Raw genomic sequence first — 13,892 nt, 5'->3', positions numbered from 1 at the left:
AGGAAAAGGAGTGAGGAGCAGGCTACGTGGTTTACAGAGTAAAGGGAGAAGGAGGCAGGAGACAGGCAGAGCGTGGCTGCAGGCTGGGCTGGGGGAGCGTGGGGACCCAGGGCCTTGCCCGTCAGAGACCCTAAAGGGGAAACTGCTGTCTGCACAGAACGGGGAAAGCGTCCTGCTGCTCCTGGCATGGACTCGACGCCTTTTCCCTCGAGAGACCAGCTAAAGAACCGTCTCTCCGATGCCCTTCCCTGTGGCGCGGCTGGGCGGGGCCGGTGGGCCCCAGACCGCGGGTTCCTCCCCCGCAGACGATCTCACGTCCTGCTGTTGCAGTCCCAGGGAATGAAAGCGGCACCGAGAAGCTTTATTTAGTTAAAGCAATTGCTTGTTTTTCAGAAGAAAACAAAGGGAAACAACATAATTAATTTTCTATTAATTCCCCCTTGCTGAGACCATTAACAGCTCTTCAGGCTGCAGCTAATGGCCCCCATGACTAATGGGCAGAAAGTGTCACCATAAATTAGAAAAAGGTATTCCCAACGTGGCATTATTGTCTGGGTTTTATATTTATCACTTGAAAACACGCACTGCTGTCCTTAATACATCATCACAGTTTTCATCTCTCCCCTGTTTGCTCTACCCAGAGCGTTAACGCCGGAGACCAGGCCGTGCCCACACCCGCCCCAGTTCCCACCACAGCGCCGCCTTAATGAAGCTCCTCAGTAAATAACGGCCAGGCAAGGGGGGGGGGGGGGGGGTGTGACCGGCTCCGGCAATGCTCACTGACGGCCATGCCTATAGGATCCCTTCACGTCCTGGGAAGAAATATTCAAAGGACTTCGATCCCAACCTGACGTCACTGATGGAAGCCCCTCAGTTTAAGAAGAATTCCAGCTCATTGTTCGCATGCACAAGTGTTCCCTAAAAGTAAACGGCAGGAATACATCCGCCCAGGTAACTGCTACTTCATGTTTAGCTTCGGGTTTTTTCACAGAAACGGAACACTGTGAATTACTGATTCATGTTTTTCCCATAATATAAGCCAAGTGTTTACTCAGGAGGGAAGGGGCAAGTGGGTAGTTATTTCAGGTCATTTAGGAGTCCACCCCGCTCAGTGCTAACCCACCCGGCTGGCGGGTGCTCCCTGGGGGGACGTGACTACAAGTCAGGACGGAGCCGTCCCGTCTGCGGCTGCTGAGCGGCGGGCAGGGTATGTCTGCGGGCAGCTGGTACTCACAGGCCTGGGGCTGGGCTGGCGCAGGGCTGCTCCCCGTCTCCAAAGGCGCGCAGAAGCACGTGGGCCAGTTCCATGCCATCGCTGTCACTGCTGTCAGGAGACAAAGGACGGGGGGGGGGGGGGGGGTGCGTCAGACGGAGGCCACGGGGCAGGTCTGTCCGCACGTGCCCGCGCCAGGCTGGCCACAGCTGGTTCCGGCAGCTCAGAGCAAACGGCTTGTTCGGTTTTCATGGTAAAACCAAGCCAGGAAGGAGATAAGAAATTTCTTCATCTCCCAAGTTTCCACCATAGGTACCCATGTGCGCACGCACACCTGCCTCACGGTGTATCCTTTTCCCATCTCCTCACTTTATGTAATTTCACCACCTGTGGCGTTTTCCATGGTTTTTAAAATGAATGTCACAGGCTGCATAATATTACGTGGTGTCACTATGTCAACATCTCTGCAAACACTATGTGCCTCCTGGAGAGCGGGGGGCGGAGCCTTCGCCCTATCGCCCCACAATGACACCCGCGGTGCCTGTCGCTGTCTCCGGGTGCTCTCTCTCCAACACCTGCTCCCAGGAGTCCCAGCGCAGAACCCTGGGCGCTGCAGGCACACGGGTCTCCTGGGTCCGTCAGTAGCTCAGGCCACCTGAGGGGAACCAGGGCCCTCGTGGAGGACCCCCAGCGGAAGGCAGGCTATCCTTCTAGGTTGGGGCGGGGGGGAACCCCATGTGAAACTGTCCACATCGATTGCAGGAAACACCCTGATGTGAGAAAATGTAGAGGAACGACCCTGTGGCCCTCTGCACGCTGGCTGATGGGCAGTGGGGCTCATTTAAATTAATGAAAATCCTGGGGAGTATTACACATACAGGTTTATGGCTGTCTAAAGCTTACATCACGTCGGTTATAAAATGCTTTCGAAGTACACACCGTGGGAACATGGATCCCAGAAACAAAGACGAGTGGGCGCCAGCGGCAGGAAGGGTGACTAATGCAGACAGCCACCTCAGGGCTTCGGGAGGAGAACACGCAGGAACCACCGCACACAGTCGTTGCTGTTCAGGAACTGCCCCAGTAGCTTCCTTCTCCGGCAACACAGCCTCTGTCCTCCTCCGCCCGCGGGCTCTGCTGGATCTCTTGGTTCACGGACAGTGGCCACTGGACTGAGGCCCAAACACCTTTCTGGACGGTACCAGCACTCAAGCACAGGGAAGTCCGAGTCGTTGGGCTTGCTGCCCCCACATCCCGAGAGCAATCAAAGCCCCGAATGAGAGGCGACGTCCATGTTTGTGCCGGGTAGCCCTCTACGTAGGTGGGGATTCTACGAGATTCCTAAATTTCCCAGCCCTTCTTTGAGCCTCTAACAGACCAATCGGACCTTTTTTATGCTCAGAATTTACCAAGGGCTCCCTGCTGCCTGCACAGAAGCCTTGTTTAAATCCCTCCGCACTCCCAGACCTGCACATCTTGGGACAAACACCCTCTCCCGGGGGCCACACCCAGCCCAGCCCAGCCCAGCGGAAGCACCTTCTGACCCGGCGGGTCTGCCCCCAGATGCAGCTTCCTCCGAGGGGCACCCCCTTTCCTGCTACTTGGTTGGAAACCACTCCCCACCCCCCACCCCCGTGAAGCACTAAGTTCCTTCCCGTGAGCCCTCTCTGCCCAGGGACCCCGACAACATCTCCACTGGCTTTCAAGCCTGGCTGCTCAGTCTCCTTACTGGAACCCACGGCCCCTGAGCGAAGGGCAGCGGCTGGAACAGCATGTTCTCAAAAAGCATCCGTGGGACAGCTGTGCTGTTAGCGCTGCCCTGAAAGTGGGCCTGTTCTCCACCTCTGCTCGTACGTGCCTCCCCGAAGCTGGCCTTCCCTGGCCGCTTGTCTTCCCAGGGAGCATTGAAATGGAAAAGAGGACGCACTCCTCACACCACGTGTGTGTTCTGCTGAGCACAGCTTTGCTCCAGAGCCGTCACCACGCAAGCACCGCTGCAGCCCAACCCAGAGGAAGTTACAGCAAAGCACCGTCCTTCTCGGGCTCAGCTCAACCCCACCTGTGACTGTTCAGGTGGCTGTGAACCGAATGAGGAAAACCGCCTCTAAAGTGGAGTGGGGGCTGCAGGGGGCCTCAGCACTGCCCAGCCCTCAGTGACAGCCCCAGGGAAGGGACTTGCTTTGTAGTCCAACAACCCCAGCAGGGGAGGAAGGTTTTCTCCAGGCCCAGCAACTCGCTCAGCCAATGGGAAGCTCCCCAACTCAGCCAATGAGAAGCCACCGCCCCCCTGAACTCTCCTTTTCCCTCAGACTGGCAGTCACAGCGCCATCGCCCCTCCCACTTCCTCCTCAGTCTCTGTAATGTTCTTTCTCCTTTGTTTGCTTAACTTGCCTACTGTATGTTCTGGTGTATAAGACGACTGGGCGTATAAGGTTCTCCTGGGTTAAAAAGTTGTCTTATACTCCGGAAAATACGGTATATATATATATATATATATATATATATATATATACACACACACACACACACACACACACACACACACATATATGTGTGTGTGTGTGTGTGTGTGTGTGTGTATACTGTATTTTCCGGTGTATAAGACAACTTTTTAACCCAGGAGAACCTTATACGCCCAGTCGTCTTATACGCCGGAAAATACAGTAGTTTTGCTACAGCCTCCTTATCCCAAACTGCAATTCTCTGTTGCTTCCAAATAAACCACTTTTGCTAATAAAAGTAACTGGATTTTTTATTGTTAAGTCAACATGGTTTATGACTGGCCTAATATGACTCCCCACGGCTACAGCCAGAAATGCTCGGTGATGGAAATGCTGACGTTTACAGCAAAGTTATGTCCCGTAAGTGGGCAGTGTGGCCCCTGCACAAACAGCCCCCAAGTTTCTGACAAATGAGAAAGCACTTCCACAATGAGAGAGACACATTTCCCCGGAAACGCTGCTCATACAAAGAAAATGTTACTGTGACATCTCTCAGAATGCTCCCGATTGCCCTCTTTTGACCTATTAATCCAAGAAAAAATACTAAAGTTTAAAATGCTTTTTCTGGGGGAAAAGTATTGATCCATAAAGTAGTTTCCTTGGAATAACGACTGAGCGCAAGATTTAAAGTTATGGTTTACTTTTTACTGTTTGGTTGCTTTGGTCTAGGGGTCACTGTTTGAAAAAACAAACCAACTGGCTTTTGCTTGTCCTGTTGCCACAAAACTCAAAGCTCGCTCCCCCAAGACTGCTCTGCGGTGCCCGGAACTGGCTACTTTAAGGTGCTGAGGGGGTGGGTGGAACCGCCCTCTCCGACCAGGATGGAAACCTGGAGCCTTGTGGCTCCTGAGGCAGCTCTGAGTGGGACCCCTGCTCTCTCCACAACAGCACTTCCGAGGGGCCACGTCCATCGTGACCCCGCAGCCTGCTGCACAGAGCGGGCCGGCACACCACCCTGAGGGCCTCCGTGCCCTTGCCTCGTCCCCTCCCCGTGACCCTGCTGCAGATGGAGCTCAAACAGCAGGAGGGCAGGGGCGGGAGGGGATGGGGGACCTGGGAGGAGAGTAGCCTGCGTGCTCTCCCCACCCCCGCTCCCCTCCGAGGTGCCTGTGCTGATGAGCAGCTGCGGGGCCTGGGCTCCTGGAGTCACTGCCCCTTCCCCAGGTCAGGCAGCACAGGACTGCGACCGGAAGACCAGCTGCAGAGCCGGGCTGGGGACCAGGAAGCACTCGGAGGCTCCAAACCCCAGGGGCACGTGACCTGGGCCTCCCAGGAGTGGAGAACAAGCGGCCCTGCAGCCAGACGCCCTCCTGCGCCCCAGAGGGGAGAGCGCGGAGGTAGGAGGAGCGGGAGGGAGGAGGAGCGGAGGTGTGTGAACTCCGTCCAGAGACCTGGCTCTCCGTGCCCGCTCAAGGCCGTGGGCTGGTGTGGCCTGGCCGCCGCAGGTCAGCCAGGGGCACTCACGAGGGGCTTGGTGCCTGGGGAGCGGCGGGTGCCCCGAGACACGAACTTGGAGGCCAGGCTGCCTCATTCACCCCGAACGTGGGCCTGAAGACAGGCCCTGGGAGGAGCCAGGGCTGCTCCGAGCGGACCCTCCTGCTAAGACCGCCAGGTAAGGAAAACACGCGGTCCCTAACAGCACCCGCGCTGCTGCGGCTCCATCTGCCCGACGGAGCTTGGAAGTAAAGGGCCCTTCCCCGAAGGAGTAGGCTTCTCACCTGAAGAAGGAAGTCTCGGCTTTCCCGTAGCGGCCAGGCGTGAGCTGGAGGGCAGGGTAGTCGGTGGCCAGAGGCCTCACCAGGAACAGGCTCATCGCCAAGGCCACGAAGAGGACGGGCAGCAGCAGGTCACAGAGCGCGCCCCGCCAGGCCCGGCGCGTGCGGCACAGCCGCTGGGTCAGCAGGGCAGCCACCTGCGTGAGGGTGCTGGCAGGGGCGCCGTCTGTGGGACAAGAACACAAGCCCAAGTCACCTAGGGCCCACAGCCCCGGCTCTGTGACCTTTCACCTGGGGCCCTGGCTCTGTGACCTCTCACCTGGGGCCCTGGCTCTGTGACCTCTCACCTGGGGCCCTGGCTCTGTGACCTCTCACCTGGGGCCCTGGCTCTGTGACCTCTCACCTGGGGCCCTGACTCTATGACCCCTCACCTGGGGCCCTGGCTCTGTGACCCCTCACCTGGGGCCCTGGCTCTGTGACCCCTCACCTGGGGCCCTGACTCTATGACCCCTCACCTGTGGCCCTGGCTCTGTGACCCCTCACCTGGGGCCCTGGCTCTGTGACCTTTCACCTGGGGCCCTGGCTCTGTGACCTCTCACCTGGGGCCCTGACTCTATGACCCTTCACCTGGGGCCCTGGCTCTGTGACCCCTCACCTGGGGCCCAGGCTCTGTGTCCCCTCACCTGGGCCCTGGCTCTGTGACCCCTCACCTGGGGCCCTGGCTCTGTGTCCCTTCACCTGGGCCCTGGCTCTGTGACCCCTCACCTGGGGCCCTGGCTCTGTGACCCTTCACCTGGGGCCCTGGCTCTGTGTCCCTTCACCTGGGCCCTGGCTCTGTGACCCTTCACCTGGGGCCCTGGCTCTGTGACCCCTCACCTGGGGCCCTGGCTCTGTGTCCCTTCACCTGGGGCCCTGGCTCTGTGACCCTTCACCTGGGGCCCTGGCTCTGTGACCCTTCACCTGGGGCCCTGGCTCTGTGACCCCTCACCTGGGGCCCTGGCTCTGTGTCCCTTCACCTGGGGCCCTGGCTCTGTGTCCCTTCACCTGGGCCCAGGCTCTGGCCTCTCGTCCACTGTAAACCCGTGAGCTCTCTGGAAAAGCCTCCACGATGGGTCACTGCATGGCATCAATGGCAGTGACCAACTGCACCTTCTCGGACGGGTGCGGCAGGGAAGGGCTCCGAACACGTGATGTGGGAGTTCTGGTCTGGGCGGCAGGCGGTGCAGAAGGAAAGGAGACAGACCGCCTGCGTGTGGACTCCACTCAGGAAACGTGCCTGGTGTGGAGGGCAGGAGCAGAGGCCGAGGGTGGCCAGGGGTGCCCCCGGCCTGGCCCAGAGACCACCGGGCTGGGGGTCTCAGCCACACCTGCTGGGTGACTTCTGGGAGATGACCTGCCCTCTCCGAATGTCCTTCCCTCAGCTCTAAAAGAAAGACTTGGGACACGTTCCCTCTAAGTGACGAGGGCTGTTACGGCCACACTCACTAAACCACAGAACAGAGACAACATCGGCCTCGGTCACACAAGTGCTCACCACACAGGCTCAGTAAGTCGGGGGAAAGGCTTCGCTCATATTAAGAAAAACGAATTTCCCTCCTTCCCTCCCCCATGCTAATTGGACATAAATGGGAAAAGTAAAAGGCCAAGATAGCTCATGACCACGAATCAACCACCAATCAAATATTCGTGGCTAAACTCATAAAAGCATCCACATGAATAATTTAACGAAGAGAACTGAAATGCTGAACCCAACTGTTGGGAGTGGTGGTGTCTGACTTATGAGTACAATTACGCCCGAGGACGCCGTCACAGCCGTGATGGTGCATCCACATGGGCCCTGACCATCCCGTCGCTTAGGGAAACGGGCAAAGGTGTTTTGGGAGGAGGGGTGTCGGTGGCTTCAATGGTTCAAACATTAAGGCCGACAGCACGCATGGACATGCAGCTTACAGACAACCCACAAAGGGGCCCACACCCGCCTATGTGAGGCAGAGCAGCATTAGTGTCAGCTCACCCACGGGTAAAGACCACAGTGTGGCTCACCCTAATGGTGGGCGCGTGGGAGACCTGGAGGCTCTGCAGGGCGGGGCAGGCGCAGTCTTTCTGCAGGAGACCAGCTGGGTCTACTGAAATTCATCAAGAATATCAAACAAGGGGCAGGTGCATCTTATAGGAAACAGTAGCAAGGGGCTGGAAACGGCTTCCCTGTCTGCCTCGGGGTGGACTGAACCAGCGAGCTCCAGCGGCAGCGAGCTGAGCCCGCCCTCAGGAGACAGCGCGCTGACGGGGCGTGCTCGCTGCGGGCCATGAAGTGGACAAAGCACGTTCGGAGGAGGCGGCCAGCTTCCCTCAGCAATGTCTAACCGCCAGTAAAACGAGCGGTAGGGGAACTATGGCCCCGAAAAGGAGGGTGGAAATGTGAACTGTGTATAAGGAGAGTGTCAGGTGAACCAGGTGTGAGACAGAGCAGCTCAGGATAAACAGCTCACGGAAGACACACGTGGGTGCACGTACTCCATGGGATAAGCCGCCTTTCATGGAACGGCTTCTCCCTCTGTGCGGTGTGACTGCATGATGGTTTGTAGTCAGAAGGTAAAGCAGCGCAGGCATCTTCAACCGACTTAAACATTTATATTTTTATGTGGTAAGAACATGGCTACTTTAAATTTTTTCTTCAAAATATTCTGGATTTTTTCCACAGTGAGTATTAGGGCATCTTGTGATCAATAAGTGCTGTGTACTTACTCCAAAAATGAAGCCTATTTTATGAAATAGAAACTTAATCATTCTGTGTTCACTGAGTTGCAGAATTTTAGAGTTGAAATGAACCTTAAAATTGATGTAATTAAACGTCTCATTTATAAATGCACCCAGTTCAGGAGAGGCTGAGAACAAGTTCAGTTTGGGGAACACAGCCTGGTACTCACTGCCCGTGAGCACGGGCTGGGCCCTAGATCACCATGCTCTCTGAACAACACGCTCAGGGCTCCTGGTTGTGTAAGGGAGTCAGACCGTGACAACGCGTCAGTGAGCCCGAGGACACAGCAGAACGGACTTGGCCGGCGGGAGCCTCAGGGGGCGCCGGCCCGGAGCCCAGCACAGGTGCCGCTGACAGGTGGGGAGTGGCTGGAAGAGGGGAGCAGGGCAGGGCCGCTCAGACGTTCCCAGGCGCCTGTCCTCCGGGAAGAGGGAGTGGGGGAGGGAATGGGGCTCGGTTGGAGGACGACAGCCCGCTGGGTGCCTGCCGCACTGACCCAGGACCAGAGCCGCCTGTCACCACCTGGCGCGCTCTGGCAGCTCTGGTCTGCGCTGCCACCAGGGCTCACGACTCTCACCTCCCCGACCCCCCACAGCCCCTAACAGGAGCTGCTGCTTCCGACCTGCCCAGCATTTGTCTGCCCACGTCCAAGCCGATCCATTTTCATCTGGGCAGACTGCTTTCTGCAAAGCGCCGCCGCCAGCTCTCTGCTGGCTTTCACCAGCGTGGGAAACAGCCTTCCCTGGCCTGTACCACAGGCAGCAGCCACGCTCCTCCCACCAGCTCGCAGGGAGGGCAGTGCCCCCGTTCGAGGAAACGTGGACAAAAGGAAAGACAACCCTGAGGGTTAGCAGCACGGCTCAGCCCAGGGGACACAGAGAACTTGAAACAGCTCGTTCAGGAGGCAGAGGACGACGCCTCGCCGCGCAGGATGGGCTGCGCAAACACAATCCTTCAGAAGCCAACGAGAGGCCGCAGGCCCTCCGCTAACCACTGTGGGCACGGCTCTCCGTCGGCACAAGAAGTAGCAACGAGGACTGAAACACCGGGGATTAAACTGCGGAGAAGACAGGTTACGATGTTAGGTGAAGTGTTGCTGACAAACCATAGAGCTGAGAATGTCAACGCAATCCGGGGCCTCGTGGGGGAGAGGTAAGGCTTCTAAGGAGCCGTGGGGACGCCTTAAAGGGAACACACCATTTCCCAGCTCCTCCCTGCGTTCGAGGACCTGTGGTCCTTCCCACACACGCTGAGCGTGGAGCCTCTCACGGCGCCTTTAGTGACCCCAGGCCCCTCAGCAGAGGAAAGCGTTGCTGCTCTACAAGCGGTGGACGTCGGGTCCTCAGAATCACCGGGAGTGGAAGCCGGGCCTAGGCAGCTGCCGTCCTCACAAGCACCCGATTGTCTGTGACAGCCGTGCTAACAGGTGTGCACCGCTGCAGTGCCCGGATGCTCGGTGAGGTTGAGCACCTCTCCCTGCACCTGTTGGCCATCTGTACGTCTTCTTTTGAGAAATGTCCGCTCAGGTCCTTTGCCAATGTTTAACCAGTTGTTGGAGAGGTTGCTGTTGAGTTGAAGGAGCTCCCCTTACCAGATGGATGATTCCTCCCAGTCCGTGGGTTGCCGTTTCCCTGACTCATTCCCTTTGCTGTGCACAGACTTTGGGGAGGGTGTGCAGAAAGCGAACGCTTGTGCATGGCTGCCGGGAATGTGAATTGGTGCAGCCACTGTGGAAAGCACTGTGGAAGTTCTTGAAAATATTAAAAGAGAATGACCGCCTGGCCGGAGTGGCTCAGGGGTAGAGCGTCGACCTATGAACCAGGAAGTCATGTTTGATTCCTGATCAGGGCACATGCCCCAGTTCTGGGCTGGATCCCCAGTGGGAGGCATGGAGGAGGCAGCCGACCCATGATTTTCTCTCATCACTGATGTTTCCATCCCTCTCTTCCTCTCCCTTCCTCTCTGAAATCACTAAAAGTATTTTTTTTTTAAAGAGAACTGCCCCGTGACCCATTGGGCCCATTTCTGGGTATTTATCCGAGAGAGTCTGCCTCAGGATCTTACAGAGATGCCTGCACGCATGTTCCCTGCAGCTGAGTTGTGGGACCCATCCATCCGCATGTCCCCCGAGAGCGATGGACAGAGAGTGTGGTCTACTGGAACCACGGCCAGCGCGCAGGATGGCCCTTGTGACGGCGTGGGTGGCCGCAGGGCACTGCATAAGCCGGACACAGAGACCAAGGCTGCCTGAGGCCCCCTAGCAGAGGCGCCTGAACTACCCAACTCGCAGCCCTGAGAGGGGAAGGGTGACGGCGGGGCGGGGAGGGGAAACCCTGAGCTTCCTGCTCGAACCTCTCCTTCCGGTCCAGCCACACCGGCCCTGCTTCAGTCTCTCTCTGTTCAACCTCAAAGCCAGGGCGTTGCGGGGGTCGAGGCACTGCCCTCCGGGAAGCCCCCGACGCTCTGTACTCACAGTGGAAGCCGGGAGTGGGCGCCGGGGGCCTCGGGCGCTGCGCCTCCAGCCCCGTCCCTGGGGCCATGTCAGACTGCTCGCTGGGGTCTGGCAGAAGCTTCAGGAACACCTTTGTGAGAATGAAGAGAGCTTCACGTTACCTGTGCTCCTTGCACACGCACCGCTTCCTTCGGCCTTCCTTCCCCACTGGGTCCTTACGAAGATACCCACCAAGCACCCTAACTCACGTCTTCATTCCTCTCATTGGCGTGACCCCAAGGCCACTGAGCTCTGGGCAGGCTGAGAGGCAGCTCACAGGCCGCTAAGGGGGGGGCCTGACCGTGACCCTTACACTCGGGCAGACTGGTCAGACCAGCAGACGCAGGCGGCAAAGCCACGCCCACAGCACTGCCCCATCCCACAGTCCCGCCCCGCAGTGCCTGCAGCTTGGAGGCCCAGAGCTGGACGGGCACGGCTTCTCCCGCGGGGACTGAGCGTCTGTGTGGACCCCCCCCCCCCGAGACCGTCCCTGTAAGGGGAAGGCCTGAGGTCCCTGCTCGGTGCTGGGAGCGCAAGTCCCACCTCCATCCGGTGGGATCCAAGCCCCGGGCCCCATCAGCAAGAACGAGGTGAGGACAGAGGGACAGAGGGACATGAACTCAACGGGCAAGGTCTGCCCCGGAGTTCCCTGTTCTTACCCATTGTCCGCAGACCGTAAACCACCATGTCAGGCCCTTGTGGCCCCTGGATCTGATCTTTGTCATTCGGGACCCGAGCTTCAGCCCTGCGTGCAGGTGGGGGCGTCTGAGCTCACACTCCCCATCTGGCGCCCAGATCCTTCCTGAGACACAGGGGCCCGCTGAGCAGAGCGGGTGGGCGAGCAGAGACGGCCCACCTCACAGCGGCCAGCCTGTGACCCTAAACCCTCCGAGTCGTGGAAGACACACCCTGTGCTGGTCACGGGACGCAGTGCTGTGGGGGCGGGGCGCATGGGCAATGTCTGGACCTTCCGCTCAATATCGCTGCGAACCCAAAACTGCTCCAAAAATGGGTCTACTAACAAACCCACCACTGAAACCGGTCCATGTGCATTGCGTCAGCTGCGTCAGCAGACCGCGTGGCTTCAGGGGGCTGTGTGAGCGGTCCCCTGTGCCGGGGAGCCCTCGGCAGCCTGGCCCAGCCCACGCCTGGCAAACACAGGTCCTCGCGGGAGAAGGAAAGTGTCCGTTTTGTAATGACACTGGTGACAGCAGGGGTCAGATTCACACTTAACCTCGCTGGCTGGGGGTCTACTTGGGGACCATGTTTACGAGACACGCCCCGCGGTTTAGCGTGAGACCTGCTCCCCAGCCGCAGAGTCGGGGTGTGACTGGCAGGCCCCCTCCTCGCAGCGTCCTGGGCAGGACCGCCGATTAGCGGCAAGCAGGCGCGTGTGATCGCGGCCGCGCCAACTGTGGTCGATAGCAGGCAGAGACAGGAAAGTCAATACTTGTTGAGTGTGAAAGACAAGATTGGTGAGTGGCTGTTATAGACTGCCCACACAAAGGAAAGCTCTCTAAGTGCTTAATCTGTTCCCATTTAAGCTATCTTTCCCAAACAGGCCCGTGTGCATCATGCTGTATTTTGTTAAGTACAGTTTGGGATCCTGTGCTTATGGCTGTCCTTCACACAGACAACTTCTTTTTTAGCGTCTGTGTGCGGGAGAGAAAGGGGAGAGACACAATCTGATCAATGGTGCTTATTAGCACCTCTGATGTGCAAAGCACGCGCTCAGCGTAGCAGGTGGAAATTGCTGCCAGAAGCGGGAGAAGCAGAGACTCTCCACGGGAACCAGGCGGCTGTTTCTGCGGCTTGTGGTTGGGCTTCTTGGTGGTTAGCGGCAGGGCATGAGCGGGGCCTGGGGAGCGTGTGCCGGAGGCGAGCTGCTGGAAGACCTGCGCTTTAGGGCGGCGGGAGCACGGCGCCCCCTCCACTACAGTGTGTGACTCCCTGACCCCAAGCGCAGGGTCAGAGCTGAGGGGAGTGGATCTTGCCATGTGCAACTTCATAAATAACCGAACATTTTAACAACAGCAGCAAAGAGGAAGAAGATTAAGGCATTTCCAAAAGGAATGTGGATGGGCAAAGTATAAATCAAAATATTTCGGAGCCCAGCCGGTGTAGGTACGATTTCCCATCAGGGCACATGCCCAGTTGTAGGCTCAATCCCCAAGGCAGGGGGAGGGGGGGGGGGATTGGAGGCAGCCGATCAATGATTCACTCTCATCCCTGATGTTTCTCTCTCCCTCTCCCTTCCTCTCTGAAATCAATAAAAATGCTTAAACTTTTATTAATATTTTGGAGAGCAAAAATGAGTAGTAAGCAGAAAGGAAATATTTAAGGAACACAGCATCAGGAGGGTTTTCAGAAGCTACGCTGAGACGAAACACCTCCCACACTGAAGCCCGCCCAGGCTCTACCACAGAACGCCTGGCCTCAGACGCCCAGGGCCGCGTGCCGTGCCGGGAGTGACGGCAGGAAGGCTGACGCTGAGGAGCCCTCACTGTGACACCCGAGGAGCCTGTGCTCGGTGCTGCCGCTGTTGTTTGGTGTGCGCGAACACTGCGGGATTCGGGGCTCTGGCACCCTAAGAGATGCGGGACTTTAATGCTCCCGACACTGCTTAGAGTGCAAGAGCCACCACCACCCACCCACCCACCGTGTCTGCGCTGCTTCCGGGCAATGCAGGACCGCGGGCAAGCCTCCCAACTCCTGCTTTAACCTCAGCAGCGACCGCTGCGTTCAACCCTCAAGGCCTCTGTAGGTTCTAACAATGGAAAGTAAGACTCGAATCGGGCCCCTCAGAGCCAGCCTCAACCCCACACCAACTGGCCTGGGGTCAGGTACGGCCCAGGGGGGACCTGGTCTGACCCCCACCAGCTGTGTGACCCACACGCGCTGACGTCAGTCCCCGGCAGAGGCCGGCGGGGTCAGCAGTGTGCACCTGCTGGCGCTTGGTTTCTGCTCGGCTTCTCTGCCCAGTAAGGGCCGCGGGGCGCCCGGGCTCCGGAGCAAAACAAGGTCCGCAGTGAAAGGGAAGGCGCCTCCGTGAGGAAACAGCCAGCCAGCCAGCGCCGGCCCTGACAGCGTGGACATCGGCTGCTCTGAATTAGACGCCACGCTCTCAAATACAGAAGTGCTCGCTTCCCTTAAAGAGCAGAAGTCGCCGGTCGGGTGTGTGGCATTCCGAACTGGCCTACACCCTGCCTGACAC

At 58.2% G+C, this 13,892-nt stretch overlaps 1 protein-coding gene across 1 annotated transcript in view; it reads right to left on the bottom strand.

The window, feature by feature from the left end:
* LOC307108636 (ATP-binding cassette sub-family A member 13-like) overlaps window positions 1-13,892 on the bottom strand; it is a gene marked incomplete at its 5' end in the record, with an annotated part of 92,612 nt that overhangs the window by 35,326 nt on the left and 43,394 nt on the right. The window contains 3 exons of the mRNA XM_079786778.1: window positions 1,235-1,324; window positions 5,433-5,655; window positions 10,661-10,769. Coding sequence (XP_079642904.1) covers window positions 1,235-1,324; window positions 5,433-5,655; window positions 10,661-10,769 — 422 coding nt within the window. The remainder of the gene's footprint in view (window positions 1-1,234; window positions 1,325-5,432; window positions 5,656-10,660; window positions 10,770-13,892) is intronic.

Source organism: Cnephaeus nilssonii (genome assembly GCF_951640355.1).
Source record: "Cnephaeus nilssonii genome assembly, chromosome: 12".
Classification (NCBI taxonomy): Eukaryota; Metazoa; Chordata; class Mammalia; order Chiroptera; family Vespertilionidae; genus Cnephaeus; species Cnephaeus nilssonii.
This window is presented reverse-complemented; position numbering and strand designations above follow the sequence as displayed.